At 43.0% G+C, this 14,323-nt stretch overlaps 2 protein-coding genes across 10 annotated transcripts in view; both read left to right on the forward strand.

The window, feature by feature from the left end:
* Nucleotides 1–5,527, forward strand: fblim1 (filamin binding LIM protein 1). Of its 4 annotated transcripts, none has more exons than XM_020485703.2 (8): nucleotides 1–137; nucleotides 1,266–1,660; nucleotides 1,857–2,014; nucleotides 2,984–3,083; nucleotides 3,332–3,501; nucleotides 3,593–3,771; nucleotides 3,945–4,065; nucleotides 4,304–5,527. In XM_020485703.2, exons 2-8 carry the CDS (start codon nucleotides 1,270–1,272, stop codon nucleotides 4,415–4,417), a joined length of 1,233 nt encoding a protein of 410 aa, XP_020341292.1. In that variant the 5' UTR covers nucleotides 1–137; nucleotides 1,266–1,269; the 3' UTR covers nucleotides 4,418–5,527. The 4 variants fall into 4 exon arrangements, with proteins under 4 accessions (XP_020341292.1, XP_020341283.1, XP_031690449.1 ...); XM_020485694.2 differs by having other exon boundaries at nucleotides 5–133; XM_020485685.2 differs by lacking the exon at nucleotides 1–137 and adding an exon at nucleotides 220–563 and having other exon boundaries at nucleotides 4,304–5,522.
* Nucleotides 5,528–10,103: 4,576 nt separating this feature from the next.
* LOC109892849 (msx2-interacting protein) overlaps nucleotides 10,104–14,323 on the forward strand; it is a 32,081-nt gene continuing 27,861 nt past the window's right edge. For 4 of the 6 annotated variants that reach the window (XM_031833964.1, XM_031833984.1, XM_031833976.1 and 1 more), the window contains exon 1: nucleotides 10,105–10,372. In XM_031833964.1, the coding sequence (XP_031689824.1) occupies nucleotides 10,290–10,372 (83 nt within the window). In that variant the 5' untranslated portion in view covers nucleotides 10,105–10,289. Of the gene's footprint in view, nucleotides 10,373–14,323 lie in introns of all 6 variants that reach the window. The other 2 variants (XM_031833978.1, XM_031833986.1) reach the window with 2 other exon arrangements.

The following is a 14,323-nucleotide window of genomic DNA, read 5'->3' on the forward strand; positions in this document are numbered from 1 at the left end:
AAGAGAAAAATGAGGGGGAGAAGGCAGACTCAATGAGGGAGGTAGGGAAAATAAAACCGACAGAACAATGAGGGAAAGCGGAGAAGGAGAGAGTGGGCAGAGGAGAGCTACAGAAAGAGGGCAGCTGGAAAAGGCAGGTACAGTCACATCCTGTTGGATTTCAAAAGATAAAGAGGGAGGAAAAAAGAGGGAGGCCAGAATGTACTCTGTGATACTGTACGTGCTGTGCGCATTACCAACGTGTGTGAGTGTGCCTGTGCGCCAGACTGCTTGTCTGAATGTGTCATGCTTTTTACGGCACTTTGTTGGTGATTAACTGTTCACCTTTTACGGTTGGGAAAGTGTTGTTGTCATTCAGCGGGAAAGGAAGGAGGAGGGGGAGAGAGAGAGGGAGGGAGGTGCAGGAGGAAAAGGAGTGGCTTTCTGTAGATAGCTGTCCTTTCTGCCAGAGCTCGCCCTCTCAGTGGCGGTTTAGGAGTAACAATAGAGGAGCAGACCGGGAGTGCCGAGACACAGAGAGGGAAAGACAGAATACAGAGCTGACGCCCACATTTTTCACTCAGGTACGTAACGGCACAGTAGAAGATCGGATTTGATACGGAGAGGAATGAGGTTTTAGTTTTTCACTGTTACACTTAGGCCATTATTAGGAGTCTCATTTCAAAGTAGTTAGGCCGCAGAGAGGATGTGAGGCTTTGTGCTAGTGTGTGTGTGTGTGTGTGTGTGTGTGTGTGTAGTGTGTGTGTGTGTGTAGTGTGTGTGTGTAGTCATGTGTGCGTGTATTTTTGACTGTTCAGGTAGGTTTTTCATGCATGAGTTCAGCACACTGTATGTATTAATATTTTAGAAATGTTTGTGTACATGTACTATACTGCGTGAGGGAGTGAAGCAGGTATGTGGTGTTTAAATGTTACAGGTTATGTCAGCTGGTGTAAAAAGTTATTTTGGCACAGTTGACAGAGCGTGTACACCGCCACACCTTGATGAAACGGAAGTTCAAGAGGTGACAATGCGAAGTTCTTTCTTTCTTTGGTGGGCTAAACATTCTGTGCCCTGACACAGATCAGCCATACGTTCTGTACGTTCATGTATGGGTGAGTGTTGAAACTGCAGAGATGACTAGGCATTCAAAAGACACCTCCCACCGGAATTTAGCATTATCGGGCCTCAGTGTGTTCAATAGTCTCGACGGTATGCCTAGCTTGTCCCTCACACGTGCTAGTTACGGTGGGATGTTATGTTGTGCGTTGCATTCTGTGTTTCAGCATCATGGCGTCGGCTGCTCCGCAGAAGAGGATGGTTTCCTCCGTCTTCATCACGCTGACGTCCCCTTACAGAGCCACCGTCACTCAGCACCAACACACGCGCACACACAGCGCCACCGCCAATGACATGCCACATGCAGCCATGCGGGTTAGCCCAGAGGACAGCAGCACCCGTAAGCCCAGTGTCAGTGACACGCAGCATGGTTCCATACATAGGCAAGAGAGGACTCCGTCTGAGTCCCAGGGCAGTGCACAGAATGGGGACCAGAGCTCCACACCTTCCCTGGCCAGACCCTCAAAACCCAGACCTCCACCCAGCCCAGTGACCCCTAACCTCACCCTGGGTCCGGAAGACACGCAGCAGACAGATACCGCAGCATACAAGGGTCCTGAGGGTAATGAGGAGCAGCCAATACATTCATTACAAAAGCTGTAATTTTGTTGTGAAGAAATCTAGATATTACAATTTACACGTGACAGGATTGTTATGAATGATAACAAAGTACATTTTTAAGTAGCACTTTGACCGGCTGGGTTGTGATGCTGAATGCAGTGTTATTATTGCTACACTGGAACCTCTTTTCCTCACAGAGCTCCCTCCTCCACCTCCCCTTCCTCCTGTGTCTGTGGATGCTGAACTGACGGAGGATCTTGCACCTCTCCTGCCTCCTCCACCCGTACAGGAGACGCCAACTGCTCCCATCCTCCGACCTGTGTATCCAGACAGACCAACAATGTCTGAACAACCGGTAAGATTGACCCTAGTATTCTACATCCCATGCCATGTTATTGCTAGCCCTGGCACGATGACCGTAGAAGTTGGTAAGGCTGTACAAACCGATGTGGGGCCAGGCTATATTATTGCCGTTCAACGCCCTCCGTGTTTAGATTTCTTCTGACAATACTATATAACAGTTCCCCATATATTTCTCACGAGACCTCATCTCTTGACCATTCTGTTGAAATGAACTCATGCATGAAAAACATACCTGAACAGTCAAAAAATACACGCTCACATGACTACACACACTACACATAGCAGGCCATGATACTGAGAGGTGCCATTCGCTGTGTGCAGAGACTCTAACGTGTATATGACATACGTTGAGGAGACAACAAGGATGCATCTGTAGTACAGATTAGTGGGGGGGAAACACAGCTGTCTTTTGGATACAGTGGATGACACAGCACAAAAACACATTAGCACCCGCTTCTAAAGCACTTCTACATTTTCTTTCGCACATTTTTTAAAATTCAGAAACAGGACTGTTGATCCCTCTCAGGGAAACTTTACCCTCCCTGTCACCCCATTATTCTGTTCTCCAACTCTCAGTCGAAACAATAACAGCACAAACCAATAAAGATGCCTGAATGGAGAGAGCAGGACTATTGGGTAGATGGAGTGTTGTTCCCCTTTCTCTGGGGCACTGGGGAGTTTATGTATTTTTGCTAAGGACACTCTCTCTGTGTGTGTGTGTGAGACCTTTCTCTGTGAACCATGAACTGAATCCCTCTCGATCCAGTAAGTTTGGACAAAAAAAAACTACAAAATGATCAAATTTTGAGACCGAGAAAACAGAGAGAAAATAGTGTATTGACTTTACTTTAAAATGGCACTGTTGAGGAAGGCTGAAGAATAGCGTGTCTGTGTGCCAAACAAAATGATTAGTCACGCAAGTGAAGAATCTTTGACTTAATCCCCCTTTTTTTATCCACAGAACTTTGCAGTGAATAGACCGCCAGAGCAAAGAACACCATCTAGTGGGGGGGAACAGAAGGAACCATCCCAGGAGCAGCTACAGATGGTGGAGAGCAAGGGTAAGGTGAAACTGTGTCTGTGACCTTCTAGAAATGTCACCTGGGTATGTAACTTTTCACAATTCACCGTTAAGATATCAGGGCTCGAATTAACCCCATAACAAATCAAGGACACCACATAACAATTGAAATATCAAATAATCCTCTCCCCACACACACACACAATTGTGAGAGATTTCGACATTACGCACCCTCAAGACTCAATGTGTAATTTTACCCTGCTTGATATGTGAATGTGTGCTTCGTAGAGGTGTGTGGCTTCTGCCGTAAGCCTGTGGCTCTGAGTGAAACTGCCATAGAGGCTCTGAACAGGACATACCACGCCAGTTGCTTCCAGTGCAGACAGTGCCATATCCCTCTGGCTGGTAAACTGTACTACAATAAGGCAGGAATACCACTCTGTGAGGACTGTTACCAGGTATAAACAACCTCCTGGGGAGGAACAGTACATGTTGTAGAGATTAACTTCAGATGAGGATGATGATGATAAACTACTCTCTTTCCTGCAGGCCAGTTTGGAACTTTGCTGGGCATGTGGAGAAGTTATCAAAGACCATGTTATCCGTGCACTGGAAAGAGCTTACCACCCACCTTGCTTTATCTGTGCGACATGCAGCCAACCAATTGGAGAGCAGAGATTCGCTCAGGGAGAGGTTGGGGAAGTGTATTGCCTCCAGGATTACTACAGGTAAACAAACGCATTACGACACAAATCTCCGTCTTCTGTTCCCGACACACTCGTGTATCCTGATTACCTGAGGATGAGAGCTACTAAATGGGCTTGATGTTGTAATTGAAAATAATTCATCATGAATACATAATAATGAAATGAGGTCCTCTTGTCTGATTTGTTTGTTGAAGGAAATACGCTCCCCAGTGTAGTGCCTGCCAACAGCTGATCATTCCAAGAGAGGATGGCACGGACAGCTTCACCGTGGAGTGCCTGGGACGCTCCTTCCACGAGGACTGCTATCGCTGTGAGGTACAGGACACGAACAAGAGAAAGGCTCTTTATATGTTAGTGTGATATGTGTTCGCAACATTTGCATGCCAATCTCAATCAGCTGAATAATTACTGGGGATTGGTTTCTTCACAATCAGTTCAGTACAGCAAGAATAGAATAACGTTAGAATAGAATAACTTAATTTTTCCCAGAGGAAACTTTGGCTGTGGCATCTGCATCTCACAACCTTTTCCCTTTTATACACCCTGTTTTCAGGTCTGCAGTACCCAGCTCTCCCCAGAGCCAAACGACCATGGCTGCCATCCACTGGATGAGAGGGTGCTGTGTAAGTCTTGTCACCTGACCATGGTTCAGTCTGCCCAGCTCTAATACTGAACTCAGAACCAGGGCCCGTATTCAGGGTTTGGGAGTAACTGATTACATGTATCTGATTACAAAAAAAAGTAACCTTTAACCAGGTACGTTACCAGCAATGTAATCCCATTACATGTAATGTAATCACATTACAGATACTTTTGAAAATGTACCCTCTTGGATTACTTTTAAATTTAGGAAGAATGTTTGCGAAATGATGACACCTTTTTGTTTTCTCAATGACATTTAATTCAGCGTTGGAAAAAGGTGTACATTTTAAGTGTGCTCCACCTGAGCGAGTCTGAACACAAGTCAGAGACCGCTATGATGACACATCAAATGTTTGATGGATCCTTTTTGTCTCCTTTAATGCCTCGTAAGGGGAAAGTAATCAAAAAGTAATATGATTACATTACTAAATTTGGGTAATCCAAAAGTTATGTTACTGATTGCAATTTTGGACAGGTAACTAACTAGTAACTGTAACCAAACGAATTACATTTAGAAATGACCAAACTCTGCCCGTATTCATAAAGCGTCTCAGAAAAGCAGCCACGGTCTAGAAACAGTTTTGCCTTTTAGATCGTAATGAATAAGATTGAATGGAAAGGGCAGACCTGATCCTAGATCAGCATTCCTACTCTGAGACCCTTTATGAATACGGGCCCAGGAACCAGGGTGGGACGCTCCAACTGTGCAATGTAGCATATGGAGAGACAGGCTGAAAGTCAACGGAGTAGGTCCTGATTGGATTGTAAAGGAGAAATATCGATGAAACTGGGAAAGAAGACGAGCCTTCCTAGTTCTGTATCATGGGAATAAGTCGTTGGACTTCGAATGTAACAAACTTTCTTCATCACACAGCATTTAGAAATGATTTGCAATTATTGTTTACGTAGCAAGACATGTTTATCAATTGCCTCCTATACTTCTTTCATAATTGTTACTTTTGCACTCTTTTTTTTTTTACCCACACTAGTAAATGCACCAAAGATATTTATTCAACATACATTTTCAAGTATTTTGTCGTATGCATTCTTTGAATATTATGTAGTGCTCAGTGCTGTATGTTCATTCTCAATATATCCTTTCATATGAGAAAATAAACTAATATATTATATAGTATTGTGCTTCATTTTATTTTTTATTTTTGTTGTTTCCCTTGCTCTCTCCACGTTGTCAATCTTTTTTTGAGACAGGCATGTTCTATGTATGGCTTGCATGCATCATTTACTCAAGGAACACAGTGAACATTAACTAAGTAAAGAAACATATTAGTTATAGGATATATAAAAGGAAAATGACCTATGCAAGAGGAATTAAACCAGAGGCTGTACAGTTCTAATAAACCATGATGGGAGTCGACGTGCCATTAAAACCTTCACAAATGAGTCTGGCCCACCAAGATGCTGTGGTCAATGACTTGCGTAATCGACACCCTTTAGAACAGAATACTCAACAAAGCCATGATGCAAATAGGCTCTTTGATTTAGGAAGAATTACGTGTGTCCTGTCAATGCACGTACATATTTTAATTTTTTTATTTCACCTTTATTTAACCAGGTAGGATAGTTGAGAACAAGTTCTCATTTGCAACTGCGACCTGGCCAAGATAAAGCATAGCAGTGTGAACAGACAACAGAGTTACACATGGAGTAAACAATTAACAAGTCAATAACACAGTAGAAAAAAAAAGGGGGAGTCTATATACATGTGTGCAAAAAGGCATGAGGAGGTAGGCGAATAATTACAATTTTGCAGATTAACACGAGTGATAAATGATCAGATGGTCATGTACAGGTAGAGATATTGGTGTGCAAAAGAGCAGAAAAGTAAATAAATAAAAACAGTATGGGGATGAGGTAGGTGAAAATGGGTGGGCTATTTACCAATAGACTATGTACAGCTGCAGCGATCGGTTAGCTGCTCAGATAGTGTGCCATCATCATTTGCCTTCTCAGCACAGGGTTGCCTTGGAATAACCCATTTTGGGAGAATCACGGATCACCTCAGGCAACATACTAACCGAATGGCTTCTCGATTCATTAAAACCTCAGAGGCTGCATAGATGTGTTTGATAACGCGAAGTGTATAAGAGGTCATACAATAAGTTTTGTAGTGATTCCTATGTTGATGGTGTAAATAGTATTTGTTTGTCTGTGGTGTGTAATGAGGAACAACCAGACTGCAATTGACACATTTATGAAATTGCTTATTCCAGTTACTAATAAGCATGCACCCGTTAAAAAAATAACTACAAATTGTTAAATCACTGTGGACTTGATGAGGCATTGAAAAATGTTATGGTTTAGAGGGATGAGGCAAAAGGAATGGCAAATAAGTCTGGCTGCACAACCAATTGGCAAACATACTGCAAATTGAGAAATCATGTAACTAAACTGAATAAAAAGAAGAATAAATTATACTATGAAACAAAGAAATTATATAAAGAATGATAACAAGCTTTGGAGCTCTTTAAATACAATTTTTGTCAAAAATGCAAACAGCTCCATCATTTATTGAATCAGATGGCTCATTCATCACAAAACCCACTGACACACTGAATTACTTTAATTATGTTGTCATTGGCTAGATTAACAAATTTAGGCATGACATGCCAGCAACGAACTCTGACACAACACATCCAAATAAAACGGATACAATTATAAAAGACAAGCGTTTTTATTTTGAAGTCTGTAAAGTGAGTGTGGAAGAGGTGAAAAAAGGATTGTCTATCAACAATAACAAGCCACCGGGGTCTGACAACTTGGATGTAAAATTACTGACAATAATAGCGGACAATATTGCCACTCCTATTTGCCATATATTCAATCTAAGCCTACTAGAAAGTGTGTGCCCTCAGGCCTGGAGGAAAGCAAAAGTCATTCTGTTACCCAAGTATAGTAAAGCCCCCTTTACTGTCTCAAATAGCTGACCAATTAGCCTGTTACCAACCCTTACCAAACTTTTGGAAACAATTGTGTTCAACCAGTTACAATGCTATTTTACTGGAAACAAATTGACAACAGACTTTCAGCACGCCTATAGGGAACGACATTCAACAAGCACGGCACTTACACAAATGACTGATAATTGTCTGAAAAAATATTCTGGGAGCTGTTTTGTTAGAATTCAGTGTGGCTTTTAACATTATCGTCATAGTTTGCTGCTGGAAAAACGTGTGTTCCACTGGCTAAAGCCAGTGAGTCTATGAATGCGCATGACTCAACACTACACGTCAGCTACCACAGCGAGTGAAATCACCAAAACACATAACAAAGAGCTGCAGTTAGTTTCAGAAAGGGTGGCAAAGAATATGTTAGTCCTAAATATTTCAGAAACTAAAAGCATTGTATTTGGGACAAATCATTCACTAAACCCTAAACCTCAACTAAACCTTGTAATTAATCATGTGGAAATTGAGCAAGATGATGCGACTAAACTGCTCGGAGTAACCCTGGGTTGTAAAACCGTCATGGTCAAAACATATTGATACAACAGTAACTAACTCTGTCCATAATAAAGCGTTGCTTTGCCTTCTTAACAACACTATCAACAAGGCAGGTCCTACAGGTCCTAGTTTTGTCATACCTGGACTACTGTTCAGTCGTGTGGTCAGGTGCTTCCAGACAAACTAAACACCTTCTTTGCCCGCTTTGAGGAAAATACAGTGCCACCGTCGCAGCCCACTAACAAGGGCTGTGCAATTGGGTCCTGTACTTTCTGACGGGCCACCCCTGGTGGTGAAGGTAGGAAACAACATCTCCACTTCACTGACCCTCAACACTGGGGCCCCACACGAGTGCATGCTCAGCCCCCTCCTGTACTCCCTGTTCACCCATGACTGCGTGGCCATGTACGCCTCCAACTCAATCATCAAGTTTGCAGACGACACAACAGTAGTGGGCTTGATTACCAACAAAGATGAGACAGCCTACAGGGAGGAGTTGAGGGCATTCGGAGTGTGGTGTCAGGAAAACAACCTCTCACTCAACGTCAACAAAACCATGGAGATGATCATGGACTTCAAGAAACAGCAGAGGGTGCACCCCCCCTATTCACATCGAAGGGACAGTAGTGGAGAAGGGGGGAAGTTTTAAGTTCCTCAGCATACACATCACAGACTAACTGAAATTGTCCACCCACACAGGCAGTGTGGTGAAGAAGGCGCAACAGCGCCTCTTCAACCTCAGGAGGCTGAAGAAATTTGGCATGTCACCTAAAACTTTGACAAACTTTTATAGATGCACAATCGAGAGCATCCTGTCGGGCTGTACCACCACCTGGTACGGGAACTGCACAGCTTTCAACTGCAAGGTTCTCCAGAGGGTGGTGTGGTCTGCACAACGCATCACCGGGGGCAAACTACCTGCCCTCCAAGACACCTACAGCACCGATGTCACAGGAAGGCCAAAAAGATCATCAAGGACATCAACCACCCGAGCCACTGCCTGTTCACCCCCACTACCATCCAGAAGGCGAGGTCAGTACAGGTGCATTAAAGCTGGGACCGAGAGACTGAATAACAGCTTCTATCTCAAGGTCATCAGACTGCTAAACAGCAATCACTAACTCAGAGAGGCTGCTGCCTACATAGAGACTCATATCACTGACCACTGTAATAAATGGATCACTAGTCACTTTAAACAATGCCACTTTAATAATGTTAGCATATCTTACATGACTCATCTCATTACCATCTATTGCATCTTGCCTATGCCGCTCATCCATATATTTATATGTACATATTATTTTCCATCCCTTTAGATTTGTGTGTATTAGGTAGTTGTTGGGGAATTATTAGTTTACTTGTTAGATATTACTGCACTGTCGGAACTAGAAGCACAAGCATTTCGCTTGCTCGGATTAACATCTGCTAACCATGTGTATGTGGCCAATAAAATTTGATTTGATTTGAGGGACCTCGGAAAATTACAATTGGCTCAGAACAGGGCAGCATGGCTGGCCCTTAAATGTACAAGGAGAACTAACATTAATAATATGCATGTAAATCTCTCATGGCTCAAAGTGGAGGAGAGATTGACTTCATCACTCCTTGTTTTTGTAAGAAGTGTTGACATGCTGAATGCACAGAGGTGTCTGTCTAAACTACTCGCACACAGCTCGGACACCCATGCATACCCCACAAAACATGCCATCAGAGGTTTCTTCACAGTCCCCAAGTCAAGAACAGAATCTGGGCGGTGCACAGTACTATATAGAACAGACACACACCCTACATTGTATGGTGGTTTTATACATTTTGTATTGTAGATATGTAGTGGTGTAATAATGTTACATGAAGTACTGTTTTATAGTTTGTTTTATGCGTGATGTAAGTTCATTAATGTGTTTGGACCCCAGGAAGAGCTGCTGCTGCCTTTTAAGGACCCCTAAAAAATACAAAATAGGACTGCTTCGACTTTTGTCTAGACGGTATACAGTTTATGTCAAAATGGACCAGAATGTACTTTTCATGGGAGGTTAGGATAATTTACCCGGCAGATTAGGAGAATAAAAGTACCAGGTTATGATAATTAGGTTAAGGTTAGGAAACGGGTTAGGGTTATCTTAAATGCAACAACAACAAAAAACAAGTTAAGAAATCAAGTTGACATAAACCGTATACCCTCTAGCCTTGAGTAGCTGTCGCATGATCTCGGGAGCGCGCAAGTCATGAGAAACGAAGCCGTCGTCACAGGGAAGCGCGCAGCTCGCACCCTATCTCTGGAGAATACACACACATTCGGATGGATTGGGACGGAGCTAGGCCAAGATCATTTTTACACGGACTCACTCGTCGTTCATTTTGTAAGGCGGATTTCCCGACCAGCGGGGATTAAAACGTGCTAGAGCATATGTATGAAGGGGGAAAGTAACGTACAGTATGGTTCGGGAAACCAGACACCTTTGGGTGGGAAATTTACCCGAACATGTTCGAGAGGAGAAAATTGTCGAACATTTTAAACGGTAAGTTAATGTTACGCAAGAGGGTTATGGAGAGGTAGCGCGCGTTATGTCCAATAGCTAGCCAGCTGAGCTAGCCAGCTGAGCTAGCTAACGTTAGCCATCATCTACATTCAACACCAAACGGCCTCTGTTGTTTGGAAGATTTTGCTTTGCCCTTGATATTTTTAAACCAACACACAACAGCGTGTCGTTTGCATAAAAAGTCACAATTTGATGGATTCCAGCAAACTGAAATGCCACTGAACGCTAGTTAGCTACCATTTTGTCGTCGCTCACTTGATGGGTAACTACAGTCTACATCATGCCTGACTAGTTAAGCATGAAAGATAGCTAACATGCTAGCTAGGTATTTAGCTAACTAATGTTATTATTAAAATGTGTTAAGACACTTCGTCTACTAGTTATGCATTTACAACGTTAGTTGGATTACTTAATAATGAAAAGGTTATCAAACTGTTGCGTTAAATGCATCGTTTCTCCACGTACTTCTGAAGCTAGCTTGGTTTTAGATAGCTAGCATAATTCGCTAGCGAAATATGTGGTGTTTGATTGCCTGGCGGCGAGTTGATCAACTTGCCAGTAAGGTGAAATATGAAAGCCCCCGCTTAACATATGGACTTAATGTTTATATTGCTCGTTTAATGCATAATTCAACACGTATTCCCTGCAATGTTCCGCTGTTCATATCGTCCGAAAATCGGCTACCATCAATCGCACTGGATCCTCCAACGTCCGACAACTAAAAGTTGCAGAGAGATTGCGATTATGATAAAGGTAATTTGAAAATTATACATCGTGATCCGCGACTTTCAGCCTAGGTTCTTGGAACTAGCTTTCAGTCTGTGCTTGATTTGGGATTAAATAAGTGCGGGGGCTGTCTTTCTCCAAGTTGGTCCGTTCGACTTTTCAACGATATTCACAAATTACAATATGCTATAGAGTCCTCTGATTATTCACTTAAGGGTTTATACACATTTCCCATGACGTTTAACATGTTCATGACTGTTATTGTAGCCTACATGAACAAGTAGGCGTTATTGACAATGGAATGCTGCTATGTCTGAACCCATGTAGGCCAACTATCTCCTGCCGTTGTGCCCTTGATCAAGGCACTTAGCCCCCCCCCCCCACACGCACACACAGTAGAACTGCACTGTTAGTCACATGCTATCAAAATGTGGTCAACCCTCCACCTGGAGAACTCCTGGGTGTGCAGGCTTGGCTTTTGATCCAGCACAGAAACACACAAGTCTCCTTCATCAAGGTCCTGTTGAGCAGCCACTGTTTAGGCAACAATGTATTTAGATCAGGGCATGAACAAAAGCCTGGACACCTAGTTGCCACCCAAAATTACAGCCAAATTCTTCTGTCTTTATAAAATGATTTGTGCATTAAATGAATCAGGGGATCACATTTTTATTTTTATTTTACCTTAGCAAGGCTAGTCAGTTGAGAACAAATTCTTATGTTCAATGACGGCCTAGGAACAGTGGGTAAACTGCCTTGTTCAGGGGCAGAACCACATTTTTACCTTGCCAGCTCGGGGATTCAATCTTGCAACCTTTCGGTTACGAGTCCAATTCTCTAACCACTAGCCTACTTCAAAGCAAGGTATCTAACTGGGCATGTTTATATATAAGACTCAAATATTACTGTTTTAGGGGAGATCTATGCACAGCCAGATTTGTCTGGCTTTTTAAATTTTTTATATAATATTTTTTACTTCGTCCAATTACATGGCTACTGTTTAATAGAGGGGGAATCCCAGCTTTCCAATAGTGCAGATTTATTTAGGCTATCTACAGTGCAGGTGGAAAGGTGACTAGGACTGTAATGCTTAGTTAGCTATAGTTAACTAGCCAGATAATTCAAAACATAATTTGTAACAGTTGACTACCCAGTTAGTCTGTTTATTTTATACCTGCTGCTGAAATGTCGTGCTCGCTCTCTCGGGCAACAGTCCCCTCGCACTGGTACGCACTGGTACACACAGACACGCGCTGAAGGGTCATTAAGATCGTGGCTGACATGTAGATTTTTTAAATTATTGATAATATTTAAGTATGCTTTCATTAATTACATTAGCAAAAGTTATTAAACAAATTTCGACGACCTTTCAAACCCTAATTTTTCAACTTGGAACAGCGCTTTCAGGCTGGTGTATTTTCAGTCTGCACAATCTCAAGCAGCCTACTGTCACACACAGATTCACAGACCAGTGGCAAATAAACTTAAACAAGGCGGAATCAGGAAATGAATGCCCACTGCATTGCTATTCAGTGCAGATTCTGCTTTGATCAAGCATTTTTGTCTCTGTTAATCTGGGCCGGCGATAAGCTACTTTTATAGAAGAGCCAGTACGCAATTCCCCAGACATTTGAAGTGCCGGTATGTTGCTCTGGCCCAAGTCAAGCACTGCTTTCAGCTAAGCGCCAGATTCAGTGAACATGAGCACTGTGTGCACCTGCACAAGGATCTAGTGTTTCAGTGTACAACTACTGAAGAGCACCTTCTTTTAGACATGCTCACTAATGTATTCATATTAAAGAAAGCCTGTAGTGTAGCTCTCAAACCCTTTTCCGTACCTAGGGTTTTCACGGCTGGCTCCATGTAAACTACAATTCCGACTGTGTTTTAGCATTTAGAAATGTTATTAATCGTTTTCCAAATATATGCTGATATGCCCCTTTCTCCTTTCACATCAGCAAGAAATAATCTTTCAAATAAAAAAAGATACACCTACTGTAGCAGTTTTGCAAAGATCCACAAGCTGTGTGTCTCAGTTGATGGTCTACACTTCCTACCCAGCTACGGTATTCTGAGCATGCTAGATGGATAAGTGGCACAGGTGGCTGCCTATGTCTTCAGTCTGTCTTTTGTTAACAAGCAGTGTAACTTAAGATATGACTGTGGGAACCCTTAACCCTATAAAGTAAAACAAACTATAAAAGTCTAAGCCGTAATATATATTTATGAGAATTATTTGATAAAATATTGAATTTGGACTTTACTACTAAACTCAGTATAATGAAACGTTCTCTCACTGTCAACTGTTTATTTTCAGCAAACTTAACGTGTAAATATTTGTTTGAACATAAGATTCAACAACTGAGACTTAAACTGAACAAGTTCCACAGACTTGACTACAAAGGGGGGTCAAAATCAAAAGTAACAGTCAGTATCTGTTGTGGCCACCAGCTGCATTAAGTACTGTAGTGCATCTCCTCGTGGACTCCACCAGATTTTCCAGTTCTTGCTGTGAGATGTTACCCAACTCTTCCACCAAGGCACCTGCCAGTTCCCGGACATTGGGATTGAGATCTGGGCTCTTCGCTGGCCATAGCAGAACACTGACATTCCTGTCTTGCAGGAAATCACGCACAGAACGAGCGGTATGGCTAGTGGCATTGTCATGCTGGAGGGTCATGTCAGGATGAGCCTGCAGGAAGGGTACCACATGAGGGAGGAGGTTGTCTTCCCTGTAATGTACAGCGTTGAGATTGCCTGCAATGACAACAAGCTCAGTCCGATGATGCTGTGACACACCGCCCCAGACCATGACGGACCCTCCACCTCCAAATCGATCCCGCTCCAGAGTACAGGCCTCTGTGTAACGCTCATTCCTTCGACGATAAACGCAAATCCGACCATCACCCCTGGTGAGACAAAACCACGACTCGAAGAGCACTTTTTGCATGTCCTGTCTGGTCCAGCGACGGTGGGTTTGTGCCCATACAGGCCTACAAGCCCTCAGTCCAGCCTATTACGGACAGTGAGTACTGATGGAGGGATTGTGCGTTCCTGTTGTAACCCTGGCAGTTGTTGTTGCCATCCTGTACCTGTCCCGCAAGTGTGATGTTTGGATGTACCGATCCTGTGCAGGTGTTACACGTGGTCTGCCACTGCGAGGACAATCAGCTGTCCGTCCTGTCTCCCTGTAGCCCTGTCTTA

The sequence above is a fragment of the Oncorhynchus kisutch genome, linkage group LG1, assembly GCF_002021735.2.
Source record: "Oncorhynchus kisutch isolate 150728-3 linkage group LG1, Okis_V2, whole genome shotgun sequence".
NCBI lineage: Eukaryota > Metazoa > Chordata > Actinopteri > Salmoniformes > Salmonidae > Oncorhynchus > Oncorhynchus kisutch.

Coding starts and splice junctions, on each gene's coding strand:
- fblim1 (XM_020485703.2), top strand. CDS start 1,270: ATGGCGTCGGCTGCTCCGCAGAAGAGGATGGTTTCCTCCGTCTTCATC. Junction 3,084..3,331: donor ACAGATGGTGGAGAGCAAGG/GTAAGGTGAAAC, acceptor TGTGCTTCGTAG/AGGTGTGTGGCTTCTGCCGT. Junction 3,772..3,944: donor TGCCTCCAGGATTACTACAG/GTAAACAAACGC, acceptor TGTTTGTTGAAG/GAAATACGCTCCCCAGTGTA.